Below are 25,889 nucleotides of genomic sequence, written 5' to 3'. Positions count from 1 at the left end.
TTAAAGTGGAAAAGGATTTGAACAACCGCAACATGACATAACCAAACAAATGAAAATGTTACCATCGCAAAAAAATTTTTTAAGGAGCATTACACCTACCTTATTTTTAAAAGGCAACTTGTATGTGGTTATATTAGGTTTTAGTTCAGGTATATACAGTAGATTTCAACACAAACACAATGGGAGCACCATCATCCATCTCCCCAAGTGCTCTATGCAACTCTTGTGTTCATTTGAACTTTAACATCCACAATTCAAATACAATGGGGTCAGCAGGTGTTGGTGTCTGCAATGAGGCTTGAGTCTGTCACAGGCAGCATAAATAGCTATAAGAAGATCTCCTTCAGTGTGCATTGTGGTTGGTTTGTCGTTGCTGATCAGCATAACGAAGATTGTATCAATTGCTGCTGTAGTTTATGGTACTGGTAATATGTAATATTTCCCCATTACGGTATTTCTCACCTTAAGTATAATTGAAGTGTATTGTTGTTTTAAGGCATGTGCCATGATGCAACATAATTGATAAAAGGGAAAACACTACTAATAGTGATTCATATTTTTACCAGAAGAATATTAGATGCCATTCTAACAAGAAACTAAATGCTACGCAAACATTCAAGAAACAACTATATTGAAAATACAATTTATTACACTGAGTAATAAATACATACAAAGATGCAAGTAACAGTTTCCATTTCATACCAAAAACAACCTCAAAATGAACAAACCGATGCATTTGGCACATCTCTGTCCTTAACCCCCACATGGTTTACAAGGGTCTGGAAATCAGACCAATTTCTATCAAAAAAGAGATCAAGTCCTACTAATCTAGCTTTGTACAAGCCATGCAGTTTCTACAATTAACCCCTGGGCTACCATGGGTCAACTTTCTCATGCATTAACCAAACGTTTTAAATAGGAAGTCAAAATGAACACCCAAAGTGGGGCAATTTAAGAAAAAAACCTAAACAATAAGGAACTCACAGTATCCCTTAATTTTCTTGCCAAAAGAATCCACACATTTATCATTATTATTATAATGCAATTTTTCTTTGTTGATGTTTTCAACATTATCATTATTTTTTACTATCCCTTTTCCATATCTTTCCTCCATTCAAAGGAAATACCATGCAAAGTTATGTTTGTTTGGGTGTCATAAGGGAACGCATACAATTTGTTCTTGCAGGGGAAATGTATGGCTCCACGTGGCTAGGATCTTGCGTTCCGCTCCGTCTCAGCCAAACATTCGCGTACCAACCCCCTGGCATGGATTATACCTTGAGGAACAAACAATTTAAATTGTATTAGGTATTCGTAGCTAAAGTATACTATACAAGTAGAGAATTTATTGCATCAATACAAATATTAACTGGAGAAGACAAGCCGGTAGAAACATCTAATAGAACCCAATAGAAACATGTGGGTGTATAATTGACAGGTCCACCTTCTAGCCTATCCAGTGGTCTGTACCAACTGGTAGGCTGATGTATACGATGATCTATCATAGACGACCTATCACTGGATGTATGAGAGATCGTCTGTGATACAATAGAGTGTTTGGGTTCAGGTAAGGGCCTTTGGATAATATATATCAAGCCAGGTGGTAAAATAGGGTCATCTTCAGTCTTTTACCTCTTTTCAGTCTCTCCATGGCGCTTTTACTGCCAGCATACGTGGGCCGGATCTCCTTGCCCAGCTCCTCGATGATGGCCAGGAGCTCTGCGTATTTACTCTGAGGTACTTGGTTTCCACTAGAACCCTAGAAGTCCAGCATTGAACAACATAAAAAAAAAATTGCAGATGAGATTCCACACTTTTTTTTCCTGCGTTCCCAATTTCCGGTCGGAGGATTCTTGCAAAAACAACTTCTTCAGTTTTTGTGCATCTGCTTCAGCACACGTCATTTGAACCTCGTGAACGTCTGCCCATCACATCAATATCGGATTGAACATATTTTTACATCACCCATACTAAGAACTTTGTAATTAGGCAGTTGGTTTGTAACGTATTCATATTGAACATTCCATTTTTTACCTTCTATTTGAATCATAACTACACTTTGAAATACCTATAGCTTCTATAGCTTCTATAGCTTCTAAGTCAGCAATCTCCCATGACCTCTCCCATGCATTTTGGGTGACCCCACTCGGGGTCCAATGCCTCAGGTCAGGAGACACCCGCTAACACTAATAAAGAGGGGGAAGCACTGATGTAAGTTACCTGAGAGAATCCCAACGAGGGCGGTCCATAGTCGTTCACCAGCGGTCTGTAGGACTGTAGTGTTGCCAGGTTAGCTGCTGAAGGAGATTGGATACTCTGGATACTCTGAATATTCTGGATATTCTGGATGTTCTGGATGTTCTGGATGTTCTGGATATTCTGGATATTCCCACCTGTTAATTTTTTTTTTAATAATATGCACAATAATTAATATATACACATCTAAAAATAGACCCTTGTGTCGCACTGACATTCAGCCTTAAACCTGATCCGGAATAAGGAAGTGCAACCCTCAGCACTCCTGCAGGACATTTCAGACAGCAGGGCTAAAACGAAGAGTCAATTATAAAAGGGAAAATAAGACTAAATAGAAACTAAATCATAATTAAAAGAGACATCAAAACCCCTAGTGGTAGTCCTATTGTGATGCTAGTACAGTCGTTTTTACTTATTTTATTAATTAGATGATTAAGAAATTAGGTAGGCTGATTAATTACATTTAAAAAAAATACTTAGTTCACTCTAACTCAATAAAAGCGTCTGCAAAATGACTTGATAGTTATCTCTGTGTTATAAGATAAGATTCAGGATGTTTGGGAATAGTTTGTGGATTGATTATTTTTGAGTTTGCGGCTGATTATGGCCCATTGATCATGCAGTCATCTTGTGTATAAGCGCCCATGTAAAAAAAAATAAGAGAGATTACCATCTGTCATAATTTAGGTTTACTCTGTAAGAAATGTGTGCATATTAAGTACGGGACAAAACAGTTATTACAAATATAAGAAGCAGTTTACTATTTTTAAAATGTGAATTAACCAGAAATACATTTAAGTCACACAAAAGGGAAAACAACCGGTGATAGAATTTAAACATGTCTGCATCCACCCTGGGCAGGCGGCTGCCCGCTCACGTAGGCGGGTTTGCAAATTGCAATATGCGTTGTCTAACGCAAGATGTCCTCGATGAGTACAAATTTCACTAGCAGATCAATCAGCAACCCGCAGGACGAAGCATCATGGAGGAAACGGAACAAGGCTGACTCGAGAAGACAAAGTGATACATTTCGGTCACAATGTAAAGGCGCCCTTAAAGATGGATTTAAGACGCGGAAAGCGGAGCGTGAAACAAAAGGGGTCACGGGGGAGATCCCACAGTTCTTACTTTTCGCTCGAGCCGCTAGCATTCGGGATGGCGCTCGTAACATTAGTAATAATGGCGGATATGAATTAGCCTAGCTCCCAGGATCTGACCCTATATATATAACTGGACAAAAACTACAGACACGGTCTTTCTCCAGGTATTCTCCGAGACCCCGAATTTAACACTCGATTTAACAGACGGATAGTTGGATTTTTCCCGATGTTTTTTCCTTACCTTGGTTTCCAGAAGTTCCCGGAATGTGCTGATGGACATTGGGTTTGTAAGACATTCCCAGAGACATTGTAAATTAAAGAAATAAAAATGACCCGAAATTCAGTGAAGCGTCTGTCTCTCACTTTTTGTTTACAACAGCGGCACCGGCAACATGGCCGTCACTTCATATTGACACCACCCGCCTGAACGTACCATCCACTGGGAATGTCTATAGGAAATAGTTAATAAGCCATTTACATCTTAAATTTCCCTTTTTTTTTTTTTTTTTTTAATTTTTACCTTATCTTCCAGATCACACTTAGATTGTTAACCGAGATGCGCGTTTCTTGAACCATTTATATAAAAAAATATTTTTGCAACTTTGATAGTTTGATAGCCTGTAAAGTGGAAACATTTGAACTATCGACGATGGAAGCGTCCGACTTTTACCCTTAAGTGTTCATTGTCACGTTTTGCATCAAAAGAGTGGACATTTAAAAGTGGGTGGTTTGCCCGCATTGTGATGGCATGCGACCGATGTGTTTCTAAAATTACGAGCCGGATCTTTATAGCAGCGTCTTTTGTTTTGTCACTGAGGCATCATATTAGAAGTTTACGATCACTTGTAGTAGATACCTGTTTTGGTCTGAGAAGGCGCCTCCATCGCTTCCCAACTTGATCTGACCCTGATATCAACGCCTTTAGTGGTTAATGTAAAAGTTTATACGCGGACTGATAAAAGGTACAAAAGGATTCACCACTCTTATTCAGAGTCACGTGGCGAGGAATCCCTTCTTCCATCCACTGGGGATCGTGGTGGGGGTCCGCCTAAACACGCAAATATACTATCACTCTCTTGACCATTGGTGGACACAAAGAAGGGCTGCGTCGGCCCAATCGCGACCCGCGGCGTCATGACCCTCTGGCTCTTTGGGATCATAATGGTGGCGTGGAGAACCCTATAGGGTGAAGTCCCAGATATCATTTGTGTTGTTGAGGTGGAGCACTGTGGCACAAGCATGCAGAAAAGTCATTATTTAGGAAAACCACAGACTGTAGTAAGACCCATAGTGAAGGACATTTGACAGTGTTAGTAATATTTAAATATCAATGTAAAGTGGGAATTAAAAAAAGAAAATTTCACAGGAAAAATAACAATTGAAAACATAAAAAAAGTCAGATAGGGCCTACTTGCCAATTGTTATGTATACGTTCTAATTCTTATGTTGTTATTGATTGATTGGTAATCGATCCATTCGTTGATTGACATGTTAAGGATGTCGGTTGATATACCTGTAATCAGAACGTGTTAAGCAGTGAATTTAGAGAACCTAGGAAATATATGAAAGGATGTCAAAATGATAACCTTATTATTGCACTGACCTTGAATGATTCTGTAAGTATAACTCACGGGGACAAAACACTGTAGTCACGCCCTGTTTACTACAGCACACTGAAGCGTGGACAACATTAGCCCAGCCTGGCACGTACCCTGGCGATATATTTTCCCTGTATGACCTCCCATTGACAACAGAGGGCCTGTGTGACGGGCATCCCAAACAGCCAGGGGTGTCATTGAAGTGCCGGTAGCCTGGTTAAACCTGCAACAACCTCAGTGTATGAGAAGCAGCACACTGGATATTTACCAGTTTACTGTTGAAAATGAACTCATAGAATGCAAGTGTGTTTTAATTGTAATTGTATTTATTTACGCATGTTTTGCGTAAGTCATTTAGGGCAATGTGAGGGTGAAAACATATTATGATGAATGTACTCAAGTTGAGTAGTCCAACATTCATCATACTAGATGTTTTAGATATTTATGTAAATAAGTGACCCAAATGTCCTGTCTATGTTTAATAAAGTCTGACATCTAAAACATCTAATTTTGTTTGATTATGGTTAGGTTGCAGAAAGCCGGTGAGAAAAAAAATAATAGCCGTCAGACATGTTACACAACTTGAAGTGCAGCGTAATGTTTTATTGATATACTTATCTCCCTTGGAACTATTCCCACTCTGAAAACCAACCCAACTCTAGTTACAACCGCAGTCATTTCCAAAGAAAGGGCCAAATGATTTCCGCTTAGAATAATCATTAATTTAGCCAATTGCTGATTGTACGCTATTTGTTCCCAGTTCTATCTAACTTCTATCGATTTCCACCAATGATGTTCAACTCAGAGTGTAATGAAGTCCTGTCACGTGTGACCGTCCCCAATGCAAGTCCATTGGCTCAGGTAGGCCTGTTCTTCTCTTACCTAAACACCGCGGTGAAGTTAGTTTTAAGTTGGATATTCGACAGATATTCAGTCCGGTTCCAGCCGCCACTTCACTGAGGTTTAGCAGCAGGAGAGGGGTTAGCTCACCTACCCAGAGCCTCGCGCTGAATCGGTGGAAACTGATTTAGGGACCGTCATTAAATTACTTCTCATAAATATGTGAATACAAAATAATTGTTTTTTCAATAGTTTCCAGGTCGTGAGACCCAGTGACGTCAAACCAGTATCCAATTGTATTCTTACACTGGACACATAAGACGCACCTATTTTTAAATGGTATTTTAGTGCTTCCTCTATTTTTTATGAATATTAATACGCATCAATTAGGCCTATGTGTTTTTTTTCTCCATAGCTTCCATGTCATGTGACCCAGTGACTACAAACCAGTATCCAATTGTATAACTCAACTGGACAAATAAGACACACCACTTGTTATGGTATTTTAGTGCTTCCTCTATTTTTTATGAATATTAATATGCAGAAATTATCTTTTTTTTTCAATAGCTTCCATGTCAAATTAACCAGTGACTCCAGTGAGGGTTATCTCATTGTTGTTTTATTCAAATGAGCCACTCTCTTTAATTCAACTCATTTAATATAACTTTTGAAAAACCAGTGAACAGAATAGGAACAGAAATATCAGGAATAGGCCTTCAACTAAAATGCATACAACTATAATTATACTCGTTGTCTGCACAGACAACTTATCAATTTAATGGGACACATGTTCCTGTCTCTGACAGCAATTCGAGCAAATTGTGTCAACATACTATTGATTGGACCCGTAAAAATACGCGTGATGACCACTTAAAGTCTCATGTGAAGAACAAGGAACAGCTTCGTGTTACAAACCACCAGAACAAGGGCAAGCGATCCGCAGATTCAAGACGAGAATCTATTCCGGACTTTGTGGAGCAGTCTGACGTTCCCTTAGAAAGAAATAAGCTACCTGCATGAAGCACCTCTGTGCGGACTCCTCTTCTGTCTTCATGCCAGATGACCCTAAACCACTTTAAACTATCGTGGTAGCTGCCAGTTTTGGTGATGGCTGAGGCAAGTGAAATTGAGAGCCACTGCTCAGGAGTAACATTTACTTGATTAAATCTGTGATAAATGAAAGACCTGAGAACAGCATCCCTACCTCCAGCTTTTTGCCAAAGGTCTGTCGATTTTTTTTCTCTGGCCTTTTTTAAAGCGGCCCATTATCATGGACCTATAAAGAATTACATTATCAGCTGTCTGCAAAATGTCTTCTCTGCCTCCCTCTTCTTCTTAGGAAGTTCTATGTGATTATCCTTCAAGTTCACATGCATCGCCATCTACTGGGGATCATCTTTACAGTGAATCTAGATAATTGAACAATCCTGCCTCACATAGTTGAAAGTTTTATTTGTTTCTTCTTCATCATTCTCCTTACCCATATTGTGCTTCCTTGAAACATATATACAGTATAGGCTTATTCATATGCTATTATATATATATATATATATGCTTAAGCATTACAGAACTTAAGTTTTCTATTATTATTTTTTTACCATTATTTTATTCTTTTAATTTCTTTATTAAATCAGAACCTGTTTAGTAATACAATTGAATGCTGGTTTGGAGCCACATGGCAATGAAGCTATTGTCAATCTTAGAGTTACCCAGATGTCAAACAATGGCAGGGCCTGTGGGGGTGATTTGGCCCACAAGCTTATGGTTAACATCAAAGATTATCATTTTGTATTTAAGGATGTTTTATTTTAAATAAAATAAGTGAAACCTGTTACGCATATATCATACTTTAGAAACCAGTTCCAGGTAAGCCAACGTTTAAAAACGTTGGTTTTGTTTAACTATAGTTAATCCAACACATTCTTCGTACAAAGACTTAAGTGTTGCCTTTTAAAATACTGTAACATGACTTGCACATTCCAAAGACTGGATAGGTGCGTTTTGTTCTATCGCACCTTCAGGAAGTGTGATCATACAAGTGTACCAAGCTTTATTGGTCATTGCACTCATTCAAACAACGTGATGCAGCCTTTTGTTTTGTACAAGTCAGTAGTGCAACTCGTGCATGGAGACAAAGGAAGTCCTTCAAGTGTGTTGTCTTTTTCTTTTTTTTAACAGTTCACCTGTTATAGCATTTTACATTACTGAAAAAAAACATGTCGGAAAAGTCAGCAGCCAATGTACAGAACATTTCAAAGTGTCCAAATAAAAACATACATTGACTGTGTAGGACATTCCAGTTTAAGTTACAAACATTTTTTTCTATGCGAACGTGAAGTGAAAAGGCATTTGTTTTTCTCATCAAAATGCAGCTTCCTACACGGCCATTCCCAAAGGATGACATTCTGCATTTGAAATGTTCGATTCTCTTACAAACTGTACATAAATGAACATTATGAACACATTTGGTATGTTACAAAAAAAAAAAAAGTGCCTGCTTCACCATTTTTTTTTTCCTCTTAAAAATCAAGTAGAAGAAGAAATATTCACACCTAAAGAAGAGTGCTAAACCCACAGGATAAGGAAATCAGGGACAACGCGTTCAAGCCCAAACCATATCCTAAGCCTTTTATTAGCCCCTCGTAGGTGGCGGCATCACCAGTCTGATCTGCGCCTTCCGAGGGAAATCAAAGCTTTAACCAAGAGGGGGTTGAGGGCAGTGGAGCAGAAGTATGCCAACATGAACTTTGAACATCAGGCGCTAGTGATAGTGTTTAAAGGAACGTGTAACATGCATTACAGATATTGTATAAGCATCTTTTGCTTCTGTATCCAATTTTGATGAGAAGAGTCACTGACCACTGGAACATTACGGCATCATTAGAAAATGGATTATTAAACACAGACCAGCCTTCTGAAGGAAACCATGTCTTAAAAGTCTAATAACGCAGATCCTAGATGCAGTAGTACAGCAGGGCATACTAATTAATTTACTGCCACCTTTCTGCTGCAGTGATAGTCTTTTACTGACAATTCTGAACTGATAGCTCAATACTCGTAAGGGACAGTCAAACTGGTAACCTATGGCTGTTTAGACTGTTGCATTAACAACACTACTATATATTTCATTTTTAATATATACACCGCGTTGCACTCATTTGAACACAATGCTCAGCTTTTAAGGCATATACTCATTTCTAAAAATTTCCTTTGTGTTGAAACTTACTTTAATTCAGTTATTGTTATTTAGAAAGGTGACAAACAGCATTATAAAGAATAATGTTCAGCATCATCTTATGTAGCTTTCTTTTGGTATCCAAACGCTCGGTCTGTACCACATACCAACTAAAAATTAGCAATACTTGGAAAAAGTTGGGGCGAGAGGCCATTAAGGACTAAAAACATTGCAATTATGCCTGGGTATTGTATGCTTACGTAATGCGGACATAAATTACAAATAAACATTGATTTTCTTACATTTTTTTAAATGTCTAAAGCATGTCCTGGAAATGAATGAAGATGGCTCTGTGACTGAATGAACTTTGGTCTTATTTGGAACAGCTCCTGGTCTCATTTGGGCCAGTGTGGATCATAGACAAACGTGTGGGCATAGAACACAACCTAACCCGGGCCAGACCCGGCACGACCCACACGGCCAACATGAAGCGCCCTGGGGTCCTCTTCTACTCCTGATGGATGCATCGCAGAACGTCTTACTCTCTGAATGTCAGAGGGCTATGTGATATATCCAGCAAACTTTCGTAGGTGGAAAGAAAACAAAAAAAAAAGTGTTTCTGGTCTTGCAAATACTAAAACCAGCAGCAGCAGCAGCAGCAGCAGCAGCCACCTTGAACCCCAGTTCTCTGTACAGACACCGAGGCTCATGAAGACTAACAACGTGTACACCGCACAGACGTTCCTCTCAGGGTCACGAGAGGGAGGCCGACTCGTAGGCCTCACGTGTGGTCCCGGGGACTGCAGTGTGGTGACCACTCCTTCAGGACTGTGTCGGGGTGCTGGGAGTGTGAGGGGCGGGGGGCCCTCCACTATGTGTTGGGGGCTTGGCTGAGGCTCTGGGGGTGGAGCTGCTGCCACTTCTGCTGCTCCTGCACGGCCAGCTGCTGGCACTGGTCCGACGTGGAGAGGATGTTGAGGAGGGGGTTCACGCAGTTTGGGGGGATGATTAGCCCTGTGGGAGACGGAGAGGAGAGTCATCAGGATGACAAGTTCATAAACCAGGATCAGAAAACCCTCTGAATATTCACACCGGGACCAAGTTTTCAGTGGAGTCCACATTGGATTTACAGAGAAGGTGGGATTGGTTCTTTCACATTTGTAGAACTAATCTATCTTGCATTTCCTTATACTCTTGTACCAAAGCGATGGCTGCAGTGATAGTGGGACATAATCCTGCAGCGGCTAGGGTGTTGACTCCTGCCTGTAAAAGGTGCTACTGGGTTCCACCCCAATGTCCACAGCCTAACCTGTATAGCAAGTTTGGCTCTACAGGTTGCCAATTCACTCACACACACCCACACACCTTTTGGATTAAAGCATGGCCCATGGCGGGAGTTACAGAAAAATACGACGAGAACAACAAAAACTTACCAACTATCCTCTGTCCATCCTCGGTTCTAAGGCGAACGATCTGCATCTTGACGTTGGTTCCACTGACCGAGGACAGCACGTTCTCCACCTTTGTCCACACACTGAGAACCGAGCCGCACAGCACGAAGTACGTCCTGCAGCGAAGACCGATCTCACACTGCAGGCCCACCGACGCCTTCTTACAGTTCCCCCTCCTGGTGGTCACAGCAACACATCACCCAGATCAGCATGCAGGTCAACCAGATCAGCATGCAGGTCACTCAGATCAGCATGCAGGTCAACCAGATCAGCATTCAGCATACAGGTCAACTGATGGTGATTTCCTAAAATATTTCCTTTTTTCTTACCCAAAAACATTCCCAAAACACCTCCCACTCACATCACCAAGCCAGTAGAGCTACCATAGTTTGAATCAAAGTTCCACAGGTAGTTAGAGTGGTTTTAATTCTGAAATATCTCACCTAATTCCTGAGAGGGGCTTAATCTTACACATTGTGACATTAACTAATAAACTAGGATCGTCAACATTTTCTTTGCCTCTAGCCGTGAATGGTAGAGGGGAAGTAGAGGTCATGCCGTGCACCTACCAATACGCATGAGAGCAGATCTTAGCAGAGGACTTGAACTGGTCAATCCAGTGTTGTTTCGCATCTTCTGACAACACCTGCAAACAACGACAATCATTTAATTTAAACTGTGCTGTAGGCAAGATTCGAGAAGAGATAGAGAAGATAGAGAAAGTAATTTGTCCCCCTCCCTCACTACGTTTCTCCACCATCGTGAAGTGTTGCAGTCACACTAATGGGATTGACAGGCTGGTTAGATTCCCCGAACCAATCAGGGTAGAGATAGCCTGATTGGTCAGAAATGAGGTGAGAGTGATCTCAAATCTAAAGTCATAGTTAACCAGCCACAATCAACTAGAAACAAATACACACATTTCACTCAATAGCTTACGAATGGCTATGGCATTAATCACTCTTCAATCTAACCTACTGCACCTTTAAAGACTAATATTTGCTATGGTGTCGTTTATGTGAAGTAACTCAACAAACAGAATCAAAGCTTGAGGCGTTACCTTTTTGAACCTCTTCTTGATGTCAGCGTAGGTCTCCAGTTTGAGCTGCTTGCCGGTGTTGGGCCGGTACACCAGGAACAGCCTCTTCTTGGGGTTCAACTCCTTCACCAGTATGGCCGTCTTCCGGTTGTTGCGCACCTTCAGAAAGAACAGGATTCAACAATCAATTGGAAATTTTGGGAAATTTTGCTCCCTGTTTTTATATATTTAGGACGAAGCGGAAGGTCCCAACCGTTATATGTGTGCACAGGATTAACCAATAAAATTGGTCTTATTTTCCAAAACGTAATTAAAACCCGATTCATGATCTGGGGGGGGGGGGTGACTGAAGTGCTGTTTGGTTGCCCTGCCAACGGGGCACAAAGCAGACTTACCTGCACGTAGAAGCCGTCATCAGCCCCGCTCTGGTCTGCCCAGGCATGGGTGGCCTCCTCCCACGACATCCCCCTCTCCACACTCACCTGAGGGAAACAGAAGCATCGTGTAAACGTTACTACAGATAGCTCATAATCTGGGAAGTCCTAAGTTACAGCAGAACATCTGGGGGGGGGGGGGGGGGAGACAGCAAACCAACATCTACAGGGGTGGCATTATACATAGTTTCAGAGATATTCTACAGAAGAGAACAAATTTTTGCTGGTAGACGAAGCGTTAAGCAAGGGGGTGATCGTGTATTTCTACAGTGACTACCAAGTCTACACGGTGTTGCGGTGGAACTGCTGGACACTTTCTCAGTTTACTGCCGCTGGCCAAGTTTGTGTGTGCAAATATAACCCAACAGGATTGGTTGAAACAAATCTAAAATTGGACATGAGCCTATTATTGATGCTACCAAGATGACAACAGACCCTCTAGTAACGGTACGCAATAACAGTGTTGCCGTAGAGTAGGGGCACATACGGTGTAGAGCTCAACGTGGCCTGACGTGGTGTAGCCCGGTGTCAGGAACTTCTTGCACTCGACCTTCTGTACCTTCTCATCACCCGAGCCAAGATCTGAAAACACAGGACGAAATCAAGATCACATGAGTCATTAGAGCAAATGTGTTCGCCTCAAATGAATACCCATAAATACACCCACATACATATGGGAAGAACATGAGGGGACACACACACACACACACACACACACACACACACACACACACACACACACACACACACACACACACACACACACACACACACACACACACACACACACACACACACACACACACACACACACACACACACACAGGTCTGTCCCTCCCTTACCCAGAATGCCCATGTCAAACCGGCCGTTCCTCTTGGCTTCCTGTATGACTGCCGCCAGTGTGTCTGCAAAGTACTGGAACAGGGAGTTCTGCTGCTGCACCTCCATGCCCAGAATACGGTTCAGGAACTTTCCAATGTTGTTGTAGTCTGTGAAAAGTAGAATAAGAATAATTTAGGATTTATTTAATAATTTGTACTTTTATTTTTATTTTTTAGTAAATGCAAATTGTCTTCATCCGGTTCAGGGCTCAACCTCCTCACTTACCTTTGTCAAGCGTCATCACACCCGATCTTTCTTCAAGAGTTATGAGACCCACTCCTATTAAGCCACATTGAATTTCTAGAGAAAACAAAATGGACATAAACATTTATTACACGCCTTCATTAAACTCAAATTAAGTCCGGGAACTAATCAAAACATACAGCACACATATATGGTGTTTGCAGGAACCCTTACGATATCAGACATGTACATTTACTAATTAGTTAATCGTTCAATGGCCCTAGTTTATAACATTTATAATACTGCAAATGCAAGGGCTTTCATCAGTTGGATAAAAAATGTAATCGCTATTGTGCTACATAATTCAGAGACGGATATTTACTCGAAAATATTAGATTGCCACTAACAGGAAAATAAACAACCCGTACCTTTGAAGAAATCCCCGTCAAAATCTGAAGGTGGCGACACGAGCGGAGAGTCAAGTTTCACGATGGACTTCATGACGATTTCCAGAGCATTCCTACCATACTGACAAAGCACACAGCAGTTCAAAGGTCAGCCGGCACTAGGATACTAATCTCCAACCACTAATTCAACTATATCCTCCTCCTACCTTGTTGTCAAAGTTGTATCTGCTGAGGTCCCTGGTTTCAGTCGCCCTCCTGTCTCCATGGGTAAGAGCACCCTGTTGTAAAAACCCAAGAATTAACCAATAGCCAAAATAATCAAAATCAAATAATCATCCATCTGAATGAGCCATCAATCAACACAGTCATAAGTTGCATGACAAAAGTATTTTTTTGCAAACTAAAACCAATGGACAGTCCAGCTCTTTTTTTTTTTTGTGTTCAGATTCTTACTTGATGCATTTGACAACTTTATAATCAGCTCACAATTATCAATAAAACGATTGCTAGCAGTCATGAAAGGTATTCACAGCCCATACACCGGCAACCCCAGCGAACCGGCACAAAAGAATCATGGGGGCACTTTATGACTCCTGGACTATGCTTCCAACAGGGGTGGGACTTTTTTCAAGGGGGGGGGGGGGGAATCTCTATTTGGTTTCTAAGAGGTTTCCAGTTCCTGCCACCTTCTGAGGCGACTTGTGATTGATAGAATGATGTTCTATAGATGAGGACACGTCCATAGATCAAGTGCACCAAATTGTGTTTCCCGAAGTTTCACTGTACAGAGAAATCTATTCAGTCGGACATAATGGTTCCAGGCGTCAACATGTTCAGCATGTAAAATAATGCCTCCACACCAAGTTTCATTCATCTCCATCAGGGTGGCGAGGCTGACCGTTTAACTTTGACCGTTAATTATAGCGCCCCCTCATAGGAGAATTGGCCCTCAAACCATTTGGAACCCTGCTTACCGGGAATACAAATGTCAGGCAAATTTGAAAACTTTTGAGTAATAATAATAATAATACCATACCACTACAATAACAATAGGTATCGACAGAGAGCTGATAATAATGAACCATCACCACGGCTGCAGGCCTGATGTGGTAATAAGGGGCTCATCAACGCGGTGATGTCATGGCCGGTCTCTTACCAGACTCTCCAGCCTCTTGGCCACGATGGAGGCAAACCGCTGCTCTCCGGCCAGCTCCGATATGAGGAACACGTACTCTGGAGCCGTGACCTGGTTGGACCTGTGGGTCCTCCCTGGAAGGTGGGGAATACCAAGAGTGGCCAAGGTCAATACCATACATACACCGCTTTGTCCTACCACAGCAGGCATGCAAAACAAGAGGGTGTGTGCACTTACCAAACTGCTGTATAGCTCTGTCAGCACTCCAGGGCAGCTCCAGAGTCATGTGGACTCTTCTTCGCTGGTTTTTAACGCGTCGGTCAGCCTGCAAGGAGATACCCGAGCTGGCTGCTTCGGATATGATGGCGATGTTCTAGTGGCACACAAACACAAATGAGAATTATTGCTCGCATCAATACTAACAAAACAGGCAGCTTACAAAATAATATTCTCATGAAAAAAAAAAAAAAAAAAAGAGGCAATTTTCTGTTTCTAGAATAATGTGGGCCGTGTTTTTCCCGCTACCTTCTCTCCATCCATGAACCTCTGCTTCTCCGTCAGATTCAGGATCTCCACGGGCACGTCTAGCTCGGAGCGCGACTCGTACGAGATGCTGCCGTCATCATTGCTGACCACGCGACCTTTCCGGCCAGTCATCTAAAAGCATCCAGGAAGCAGAGCATTAGGACACCACCCCACTTAATACCCCCTGCTTTTATTTAAGGTGGGCCGGTCCTCTCAGACCATGTGGACAAAAGCTGTCTTGCAGGAAGGCGCTCTATATCCGAGTTCCATGATGAGAGAGTGAGAAAGTGACTAAAGCGTTTTCAGGATTAGATAACACTACAGATCCCTTCCGTCTCCACAGCATTGGGAAAATTTGCTTTAATTTTTTTATGCCCCTCCGACATGCCGGTATATACATGTTACATTGCATGTCTATTTATAGTGCATTATTTATATTGTGTATTAATATTATACATACATCGATTTGTGGATGCATCTAGTGTTTTTCCACTTTATGTAAATGAATACAGGGCTCTTATCTCAGTGAGTGTACATACCTCGGCCACGTTCTCCGGTCCTCCCAGCTCGTCGATGAGCTCGTCCAGAGTGTTTGGGGGCAGGTGCTCCGCTAGTTTTTCCAGGTTGTCCAGCAGGTCCTTTTTCATCTTTTGGGCGTCCTCCACTGCATCTTGGCTCGTTTGGAAGCCGTCCTGGCTCTCGGTTTTGACTGGGGGAGGGGGGAAATCTGATGTTAGCGTCGCATTCACCTGAAGCAAAAAAAAAGCTTAAAAAAAGTGTAAACATGCTAAAGTCTATCCAGTCCCCTCTGCAGTGGCAGCAGACTTACCGATGGCGTGCTTGATGGTGGGGTTAGCCGTTGGGGCGGTGAACTTGGGCCGGTTTGACCCGAGGCCAGAAGCTAGCAAGGCACTTTGAATGGAGTCTGGGTCGATACACTTTTTCTTCTTCTTGTTCTTGTCCTTCTTGCCCTTCTTTGGTTCTTTCCTGATAAGCCAGGGATCTGAGCAAAGGGGAGGCAATTGGTGACGTCGCTGAACCACATGCATCATGATGATTAACAACAGACACGGTACAAAACAGCCCGCTAACGTCCTCACCGTCCTCCTCATCGTCGTCTGACTCGTCTCGGAATGGGTTGAAGTCATCATCATCGGCCGAACTGACCGATTTGAAACTGTCGTCGCTCTCTCTGTCTTTATCTGAGTCTTCTGATTGGCTGTCGTCCGAGCTGCTTCCTGAAAGTCCTCCGTGTATACGGGACTTCTTCTTGACCTGCTTTTTAACTTCTGGACCTGGGACGGACGGAGAGAAATTAACAGAATCAACCTATTGAGCAAAAAATTAGACCACTATCAAATTGAGTTTCTTTAAGTGCAAGTTAACACAAAAGTTTTTCAACTTCTTAGCATGATTATGATCTTCAACATAATGATCGATGCAATTTGCTGAAAAAGCTGTAAACTGTTAAAGTGGATGGCTGCGACCGAGGGAGGGTAAAGCCTCTTGGACTACATAGTCGTGGTGTGTGCGAATTTTAATATGCAACGCTGAAAAAAAAAACAAGTGGAACAGCTCAAAAAAGGAATAATAAAAATGCATCACAAGGTTGGCGTGCGTAGTAAGAATGGGGATCATACATCCTCCCCTTCCTTCCGAGAATGGTACACTCAAGACTAATTACACAATTTATCATTAGAGTCAATACGAAACCAAAAGTAAAATAAAAAAGTAAAGTAAACCAAAAGTAAGAAAAGGAGACCAAAGTAAAAACGAGGACTGCACAGATCAGCGCTCAAGGTAAAACTCCCCCTACCTTTCCTCTTCTTGCCCTTCTGTTCAACCACTTTCTCAGCGGGAGAGGGAGTCTTCTTAGCAGAGAGATCGATGCCCAGTAGACTGAATAGCTTCTGTCGATCAGGGGCGGGGAAGTGTTTCTCCACCAGGGACTGCAACACACCTCTGCACAAAAACAGAACAAAACATTTTTAGCCTCTCTGAACCGCCCACTGGGCTACTTGTGTAGTCTCCGTTAGATCTTACTTTGCGGTGGAAACAAAGTCATTGAGCTCTCCTCCTCCTTCCTCCAAGGCCTCCAGTGTCCGCGCTTCTCCAGTAGATTGTAAACCAATCACAACGCACTGCGGGGAAAAACAACTTTGTTAGTGAGATGGATTAACCAGTATACACTATTGACCACTTAATCATTTAGCGGACGCTTCAATCCAAATGGTAAAAGTGATTTTGTTTAAAGATGCACGTCAATGAGCAGGCAAGGGTAGAGCTAGCTCAAGGATGTATTCAGGTAGACTACAGCCATTGGGGGTCGAAGCCAGCCCCTTCTGGGAGTCAGACACAAACCCACTCAACTGCCAACTGTATGGTAGTAAATAAAAAGCCAGTGAAGTGTTGAGCCTACCTTTCCGTTGTGGACCTCTTCTCTGGCCAGCTGGACCACTCGGCCGACCTTGGAGGCGATACAGAGGTACTTGAAGAAGCGCTGGTGGGCCGACCAGAACTGGCCCCACATGGACTTCTTCATGCGCTGCTCGGCCTCCATGAGGTTGGCTGCCTGCTGGAACTTCTCACGTGCGCTTACCCACTGGAGAAGAACACAAAAAACACTTTTCTGACCCAACAGATAGTACCAGTAACTCAAGGCTGGGATATACAAGACGATCACAGAATATTAATCTTTCTTCCAATTATGCATTTACTTTGAATAGGACCTTCTTATTTTTCTTCTTCTTTCACAATTGAATGCCTGTGAAACTCTTTATAAATGTACCTTTATTAGACGAAAGAATAGACAGGAGAACCTTACCAGGCGCACAGACTTGTTGTACATCTTGATGTACTGCGGCGTTAGCGGAACCTCCTCGATTTTGAAAGTCACACCCGTAAAACTCAGTTGCCTGGCAATGTACATCCCCCTCAGTTTCATATCCATGGCAACGATTTCCATAGCACCAACACCTCTGAAAACACAAAAAAGGAAAAAAGAAGCAGGAACAGAATTTAAAAAAGGATGTTTGCGGTGGGATACGAAAAGACAAAAGATTAAAACTTGACAGATTCTAATGTCAGCTGTTAAGAGTCATACCTGCGCTCCACAGCTTGGATGAAGTTGCTGAACTCTCTGAAAGGGGTGCCCTCTCCCCAGATGCCCAGGCGGTTCATGTAGGCCATGTTTCTTGGTTCAGAGGCGCCTGGACAAACACATCAAACAGTCTCCATGTGTTCAGATTCAGTCAATCAAGCAGGTACTTTAATCCACTAGGATTTTGTGAAAGTTTGAGGAGAGGAGATGAAGGAAGGCGGTTGGATGTTTTTTTTTTAATCAAATCATTGTCTCAGTTAATTAAGGTCATTATTACCAGGTCATTATAATGCAGGTCCACCAAACCTGGGTGGGAATCAAATAGCCCAACCACTGGACTACCCTGCATAGATAAGATACAGGGAATGTCTAGGTTTCCATGGAGACTGACCTGTGGCACTGGCGTACACGACGCGGGCTTTGGGGAGTTTGTTCTGCAGCTCCTGAACAGCCAGGCCAGTCTTCGTCGGTTTGGACGAGCCGACCGGACAAACGTTTTTGGCTTTGTGACACTCGTCATAGACAATCTAAGGTCGTCGGTTAAGGAAATTCAGGACATTCAAATGCAGAAAAGAACAATATAGGTGAACATTTATGTTGATGATAATTGAAACGTGACTGAATAATAAGGATACAACGCCATCAAAGTCCTCCCCACACCAGTGGAGGAGCTGCTGGAACCTGGTTTTGTACTTCCCTCCCGACTGGCTCTCTCCGATCAGAGAGGAGTACGTTGCGAAGATCACACCCTTCTTCACGCTACCGTTGTGTTTGGAGGAGATCTTGCCATACTTGAACTGATGGATAAAAACATTCATCAAGAAGACACGGTTACGATAACATAGGTAAAGTATTCAAATTATTTGGTCACCGGATGCTTGTCCAGAGGTCAAAAGAGAGTTAGAGATGTGAGATGTGTGGACGGCCGTACTCACCTTATTTAGAGAATGGACCTGAATGTTCTTCGCACCTATATCACGGAGATCTCTCTCGGCATCATACTTCAAATCATTTGAAACACTGAACCTAAAAAGCGACGTAACAGGAGAATGTGTCAAACTAAATCAAAGTAAAATAATCAATGAATACATACAAATAATAAATACATATCTAAAAAAACTGGTGTTCTTACCAGAGGGATCTCTTCCTGCCTAGCAGGTAGTTCTCATAGATGCAGCCCGCGATGGTTCTTCCCTTTCCAACACCCGCACCGTCACCTATCAGATAGGCTGCTCTGTCTCCGTTAGGGAGGAACGTCTCGTGTTGCTGTGCAGATGTAGAAGAGAAACCATTTTAGAAACAAATTACCCAATATCACCATCTAAATATTTAACCAAATTCTATTGCATAGTCATAGCAGAATCAATCCAGCTATATAACAGATTCACACCACTAGCTAGTTTGTCAGTAACTTCAGATAGATATCATTAAGGAGCAGGTTGGGGTGAGGGCATCTTATTCCAAGATAAATACAGGTACGCTATGGACCTTTGGAGAGAACCACGCACCTTTCGGGGTGAGAGTACAAAACCCTTAAGCTGGATTTATACTACTCGTTCCGTGCTGTACGTAGCTACGGAGAGCCCTCTCCGTAGCTCTCCGTGCACATTCCAATATTTTTTAACTATCCGTCGAGGCAACGGAGACGGCAAGCGCTGTGATTTTCCCGGTTTGACTTTGCACCATATTTACTTTGTACATTGTTTACTTTGCACATTAAGGACCAATAGAACACCTAATAAGATTTGAAAAGCTTTGGAGGTTTATTTCAACACTATTTACATGGTTAGTAGTCAGCATATAAGATCGATCGGGCGGCGAATTGCATTGCGCATCCGACATCCTGACTGAGAACTGCGAATGCTTGAGGGGTCTCCATAGTTACGGAATCGGATTCCGGATTCCGGATACGGAGTAGTATACTTTGGCCTTTAGCCACGACACAATCCTAGTCGTAATGTGGTAGCTGGGTGGGGGATCTTTTCTGGCCCACTTGATGACTAAATGGTGATGGTGCGCATCACCTTAAGAGTGGGGTAAGTGGAGGGGAATACCTGAGCTGCATATGTAATGGCCTCTAGCTGCAGTGCAGACAGCCAGCCGCGGTCAATGATTTCCTCTGGGATAGACATTCTGTACCAGACGTCAGGAGGGTTGACGCTTGATAGGGAGCTCGTCTCCACAACTGGGTCAGGGTGTCGCAGGCCTATCCTTACTGGGAGGAGCAATGGTGGGGGAAACATGAATGAAATCAAGGGATCAGATATTAAGGAAGTGTAGTCATGAACAGGAGGAGAATGCTGTCGCACATGAAGCTACTGTAGAGCTGGTCCATTAGGTCTTCCATGATCATGGATACCAGAAAAAAAAGGCAGGAAGCTATTGAAGTAGAACTCTTCAGAAATTATGATTTTCACTCTTTGGAGCGAGATGCGTTTGAAGGTGTGCGCCTGGTTTTCACTGACCACACACACACACACACACACACACACACACACACACACACACACACACACACACACACACACACACACACACACACACACACACACACACACACACACACACACACACACACACACACCATTAACTTGTTTCAGAGATATTAAAGCCTTCTGTGTCAAAGATGACTCATTATATTCCCATAATATCATCAATGAATAATAGCCTTAATCTTGACCCAGATAGTTGACCAGCTCCAACCTACTGTAGATCATAGTGATATAATTATAGAGTCGAGATAGTTTCCTACATTTCATGGGCATGTACTCTGCATACGTCTCAGCATGGCCCAATTCCTCTTCCTCCTCTTCCTCGGGCTCCTCTTCCTCCTTTATGCTTGGGGATTTCTATACACAAATACAAAAAAAGACATTGAGATCAATGTCCAATCTTTTTACATAAAATCACTCTCTCTAAGAAAATATTTTGCACTCTATGAAATGCTGGGCCGCTCCAACATTGTATGTTTTATCATCATTTTAAACACTCACAAGAGGATGTGAAAATTGTTGTACTTTAACATCATCGTTTACCCAAAAGCGGGTAGCGTCTTTAATGGAGAATTCCTTTTTGATGCCGTTGTTCAGCTCAACTGGAAAAAAACACAGGAAATATGTTACAAATGACTCACAAATGAAATAAGAAATAACTCAAATAATTATGACAATCAACCAGCCAAAAGAAAAGCATATTTAGTGAAGGGTACCATTTTCCATTATCCGAGATAGCATTAACTGATCAAAGCATGTCCTAGAGACATTATATATTCAATGACAGGAAAGACAGACAGGAAAAGTGGCGAAATAAAGACATTGCATTGTTTAAGCATTATATATAGCAAGATATATGGCAAGATAATGTTTGTTAACAGGTTTCAAATGCCTAGTCAGTGAATTCTATACACATGTCCCCCCCCCCCCCCCCCCCAAGAACATAGTTAAATCTGCTTTGCATTCAATTCTAGATTCCATCCATGTTTCTTTTCTTACGGTGTCCTGTAGCGGTTGCTGTGGCAACTGGTTGTGCGATGTCTGACGGTGGCTTCAACTTCATGAGTTCCATCAGGCTGTTGCCCTTTAACGTAGTGGTCTTCTTCAGACCCCCCGTCCTAAGGAGGTCCTTCAACTGAATCTGAAACACAATGAGGACATGTGTAAAACAGAGGTCATTGTAGCCCCCCCCCCAAGCCATGTGTGACTTCATACGTTCCTGAAGTCTAAATTTTAGTTTCCCCCTTTTTCTTTGCTAATGTTGTCCAAGATATTTCTTCTACAGCTGAATATTTTCCACTTAGCGTTCGACCAGCAATATGATACGCATATCTTCCGTAACCAATCATCACCTCCCGTTTACATATGATAGACAGTACATATTTGATATCAAGTCTTAAAGGAACAACATCACACTCATCAAACCTTTTGATCTGTAGCAATTCATTAAATATTATTTGGAAGCAGGTAAGTTTACCTGCTGTAAAAGAAAAGATCCAACAACTATGAAGAAGTGTGGATGATGTGATTTCAAACATAATGGAGTCTGTGAAGTCAGTGAGGTGGGCTCATCTTAAAATCGCTAAAAGGCGTTTGCTATAACAAAAAGATCAATCAAACCAAAGGCCTCACCTGATCCCGGTTCAAAGGCACGGCTGTGGAGACCGAAGGGGACGAGGGACTGGAGGACCCCCGCAGTGTGGAGGCCACATGCACCACCTTAGTGACCGTGATGGTGTGTTTGATGGGATTGGTGGACTGCTTGGTGGTGACGGCCCCCAGCGACGGCAACTGATTCAGTTGATTTAAGACAAAGGTGGTGGTGGAGGGCTGAGGTTTTTGCTGTTGGGGTGATCATGAAAAGGGAGAGGTGTGGTGAGAGACGTTAAATGAAGACCACAGAATGCTGAACCAGGTAATTAAAGTATAGTTATAATATATTGGGTTATTTTACCCTGATCATAAGTGTGGTAAGTGGAGCTGAAGCCTCCGTCCCAGCAGCCCCGACGCCATCGTCGAGGGCACTGATAGAGATGGACTTTAAAAAACACAAACATACAGTCAACCAACACAATCAGCGTCAACCACATATACACATACATACAACTATAGGAATCCATTCATTTACTGTATACACACACACACACACAACGATTTCAGTTGAAATCTATATCATCAATCTATATAAATATATCATCATCCTCATATTCTTACCTGGTGGGCTGAAGAAGAATGTGAAACATCCTGAGGGTCAACATCGAAAAAGTCGTTTGGGCAAATGCCGCTCTCGCTTAGCGCTGCCAGAAGCAAGTCTTGTCCAGGATCCATCTGCCACAACAAATTATAAAACCCACCTATATATGAGCCATTAATGATGCAGTAAAAACACATTCCACAACACAGTAAAGTACATCACAACACTTGTATGTGGCCTGTTTGTTCAGGCTTATTTCGCTCTAAGAATATGCGATGCAGCAAGGTAATGTAGGAGTTTAACAGCAACCAATGCTAACGAGAGAGAGTGAAGAAAGAGACCAAGTTAACGGAGCGTAATACTATTTTCTTGGATCATTATCTCATGTTTCAAGAAGCACAGCTCGCACCAAATGGGTTAAGATGGAGGGGACTGTGGAGGCGGGTAGTCACGGGCGGCTCTATGGTCTTTAGGTGCCTATTATTGCACCAACTATAATATCCTTATAAAGCGTTGTTTGAACAGAGACGAGACAGGAGCATGGTGTGACTTCTTATGATTTGAAAAAGTCACCAAATTTAACATAAGCAAGGTCACCTTGGCAAAACTTTACATTGACCTTCTCTGACAACACAGTTCCTTGCTGTTCCCGTCTGGAAGATTGCAGCCAGTGTCATTGGCGTTCCATTAGAGTGCAAAGAAACTTCCTTTGTGGATGATGGAAGCACATCCTTGAAATGCGTGACACTTTTTTTTTTTCTTTTTTATGTCCCACATTGACAAAAAAAGAAAATAACCTTGTAATTCCAGTACATTAAGCCATGAGGAAGTGGCAATCTATACTGCCTGGGAAACCCCAGGTCCAGTTAGGATCTAACAAGTTACAGCAGAGTGACATTCTACACTTCTTCAATTTCTGCAAATTATGGAACATCCGCATTTTAATTGAGTGCAACATAATAAATCATCATAATTCAAATGTTATTGAGCAATAGAGTGCAGAATTTAATGAAGCTCATGATAACTTAATAGCTGTGTATTAATGTATAATACAGCAAAGGAATGTGCTGGAGGATTTAGAGTTGGGACACTGCTGGACAACAATGTCACTACACGTATAAAACCACGATAACTGTCCAATGGATGCAGTTCAATATATATATTTAAGAGCCATAGCTATTATAAAGCATTACATTTGCCACATTATAACAAAAAAAAACCCGGTCCAAATCTAATTTGCATATACGTATATTATCATTGCACACGAGCGTGCAACACCCTGAAATCCAATATTTAGAGTAGTTTAAAAGGCAAACGAACCATTTAGTGGCGTGAGAACAAGCCGATTGCTTGAGATCATTATAAACGCAGTAAGCGCTAAATGATTACGTTACATTGTCGTTGTGCGAAGTGGCGCCGTGTATCTACAACCACGCGTGTATTGTGGAAACATTGAAAATGTACCATTCGGTGCTGGAGCTCACCTTCAATAGACCATTCAAGACAGAACACGCCGTGTCCCCCATGTGTCCCTGCTGCATGTGAAAAGGAACGAGTGACTGGCTCCAAAGTGACCCAGACTACGGCACGTGTTTGAAACGCATTGCTTTGCTGTGTTTAACTTCCTGGTCCGTCTGACTCATGTAGTTTCCCCTTCAGTCACTTAGGTTAGCAGGCTAATGTACAGTGTGGAGGGTAGGATCCTACGGGACGGTGACGTAGAGAACACGCCAGTTTACAAACATCTAAGCTTTGCCGTGCAAATGTTGCACAAGGCTAATCACTTGCATAACAATTCCGACTCCCTCAAACGCATGGCGTAGCAACGCTAGTCCGGTTACAGAAGGGCGACCGTATACCAAACACACCACTGCCTGTGAGATGACAGTGTAGCCCGGCTAGCCTAGCTAGCACGGCTAACCGAAACTACATCAACACCTTGCAGTTATATAAGGTGTGTCAACCACTCGGTCGGCGGATAGGCTAACTTACGAGAACTCACACAGAACCCAAAGTTGCCATTCCCCACATTGTCACAGACAGTCATACACTGTACATTGGGTTTAATTAGCATTGACTGTTAGCCATTTCCAGCACTGTTGCCAGGAAACAGCAGGAGTACACTTCACCCCACTGTGAACGGGTCCGATCAGCTAGCCGCTGTTGTGTGTAACATATGTGTATATATATTATATATCCGTTTAATACACCTGGTGTGATACATGTGTATGTGATGACCACCACGCACACACAGTGCGTAACGTTAACAGCTACAAAGTCAGGGACCAGTCAGGGGGTCCATTTCCAAACAAGCCCTTTGAACCGAAACAGAAAAACGCTAATAAATCGCTCGGACCCGGGTCCCAGGTCCCCGTCATACGTGCTAGCCGATCTATTGACGCCCCCCCCCCCCCCCCCCCCCGCACCCCGCACCCCCCCGACAGTGTTGTGGTGTTATGTTGACAGCGCTGGTTCGTACCGTCCGACAACCAGAAGATAAGCTAAAGCTAGCCGCCAGCTCACGGCGGCGGCGGCGGAGCGCGTCGGGAAGACGTGTTGCCTCCGCGCACCAACTCCACTGGGCTGTATTTATTTATTTTAATTTATACACATACATTATAAACGTCATTACTGTCGGCGGATCGGAGGCGTCGGGCCGACCCGAGTGTGCGTGTGTTGCTCGTGAAGTCAGCGTAACCCACTCACTTGACAGTGACCGGCCGGAGTGGGGCTTCAGCAGGGAGCTTGTTGTCCTCTCCGCTCCGTGGCTCCTAACGGCTTCTGCCTCGCGCCATCTTTTATCACACGCTTAGCCGCATGCCGGTCACGTGACGTCGAGCCCGAGCGCGGCCGCTGTCTTCGCACTAAAATTCCTCGCCCCTGGTCGATGGAAATGGGCTATCGGGCGTGTGTCGGGGGCCCTTTGTCGACGGGGTGTCGCCAAGGACGAGGTGGTGAACATCGCTAGCAAGTAAACATTAACGGCTTAAAGATAGCAGAGACGGCAAAGCTAATTCAATGTCACGTGACTCTGCGAGGAGATTTTACAGGAAGTGACGACAGGGGGAATCTCCGCC

At 42.8% G+C, this 25,889-nt stretch overlaps 2 protein-coding genes across 5 annotated transcripts; both read right to left on the bottom strand.

Annotated features, from left to right (window-relative positions):
• Positions 1-638: 638 nt before the first annotated feature.
• cdk2ap1 (cyclin dependent kinase 2 associated protein 1) lies at positions 639-3,747 on the bottom strand. Its single transcript, XM_084483070.1, has 4 exons — positions 3,598-3,747; positions 2,221-2,393; positions 1,633-1,759; positions 639-1,277 (listed from the first exon to the last, which is right to left on the bottom strand). The coding sequence occupies exons 1-4, from the start codon at positions 3,662-3,664 to the stop codon at positions 1,210-1,212; spliced, it is 435 nt and encodes a 144-aa protein (XP_084339196.1). The 5' UTR covers positions 3,665-3,747; the 3' UTR covers positions 639-1,209.
• Positions 3,748-7,826: 4,079 nt separating this feature from the next.
• sbno1 (strawberry notch homolog 1) lies at positions 7,827-25,812 on the bottom strand. Of its 4 annotated transcripts, none has more exons than XM_084482948.1 (33): positions 25,515-25,812; positions 22,833-22,946; positions 22,573-22,656; positions 22,251-22,460; positions 21,618-21,759; positions 21,120-21,220; positions 20,879-20,975; positions 20,181-20,341; positions 19,259-19,392; positions 19,062-19,152; positions 18,762-18,923; positions 18,518-18,653; positions 18,130-18,235; positions 17,851-18,004; positions 17,446-17,628; positions 17,070-17,167; positions 16,843-16,988; positions 16,127-16,321; positions 15,856-16,029; positions 15,566-15,735; positions 15,027-15,158; positions 14,739-14,874; positions 14,523-14,635; positions 13,573-13,644; positions 13,388-13,487; positions 13,002-13,076; positions 12,737-12,883; positions 12,381-12,475; positions 11,855-11,941; positions 11,481-11,618; positions 10,990-11,066; positions 10,403-10,596; positions 7,827-9,983 (listed from the first exon to the last, which is right to left on the bottom strand). In XM_084482948.1, the coding sequence occupies exons 2-33, from the start codon at positions 22,944-22,946 to the stop codon at positions 9,841-9,843; spliced, it is 4,167 nt and encodes a 1,388-aa protein (XP_084339074.1). In that variant the 5' UTR covers positions 25,515-25,812; the 3' UTR covers positions 7,827-9,840. The 4 variants fall into 4 exon arrangements, with proteins under 4 accessions (XP_084339074.1, XP_084339073.1, XP_084339072.1 ...); XM_084482947.1 differs by having other exon boundaries at positions 25,519-25,812; XM_084482946.1 differs by lacking the exon at positions 25,515-25,812 and adding an exon at positions 24,297-24,348.
• Between the last annotated feature and the right edge of the window lie 77 nt (positions 25,813-25,889).

The sequence above is a fragment of the Micromesistius poutassou genome (genome assembly GCF_964030765.1).
Source record: "Micromesistius poutassou genome assembly, chromosome: 18".
Taxonomy (NCBI): Eukaryota; Metazoa; Chordata; class Actinopteri; order Gadiformes; family Gadidae; genus Micromesistius; species Micromesistius poutassou.
This window is presented reverse-complemented; position numbering and strand designations above follow the sequence as displayed.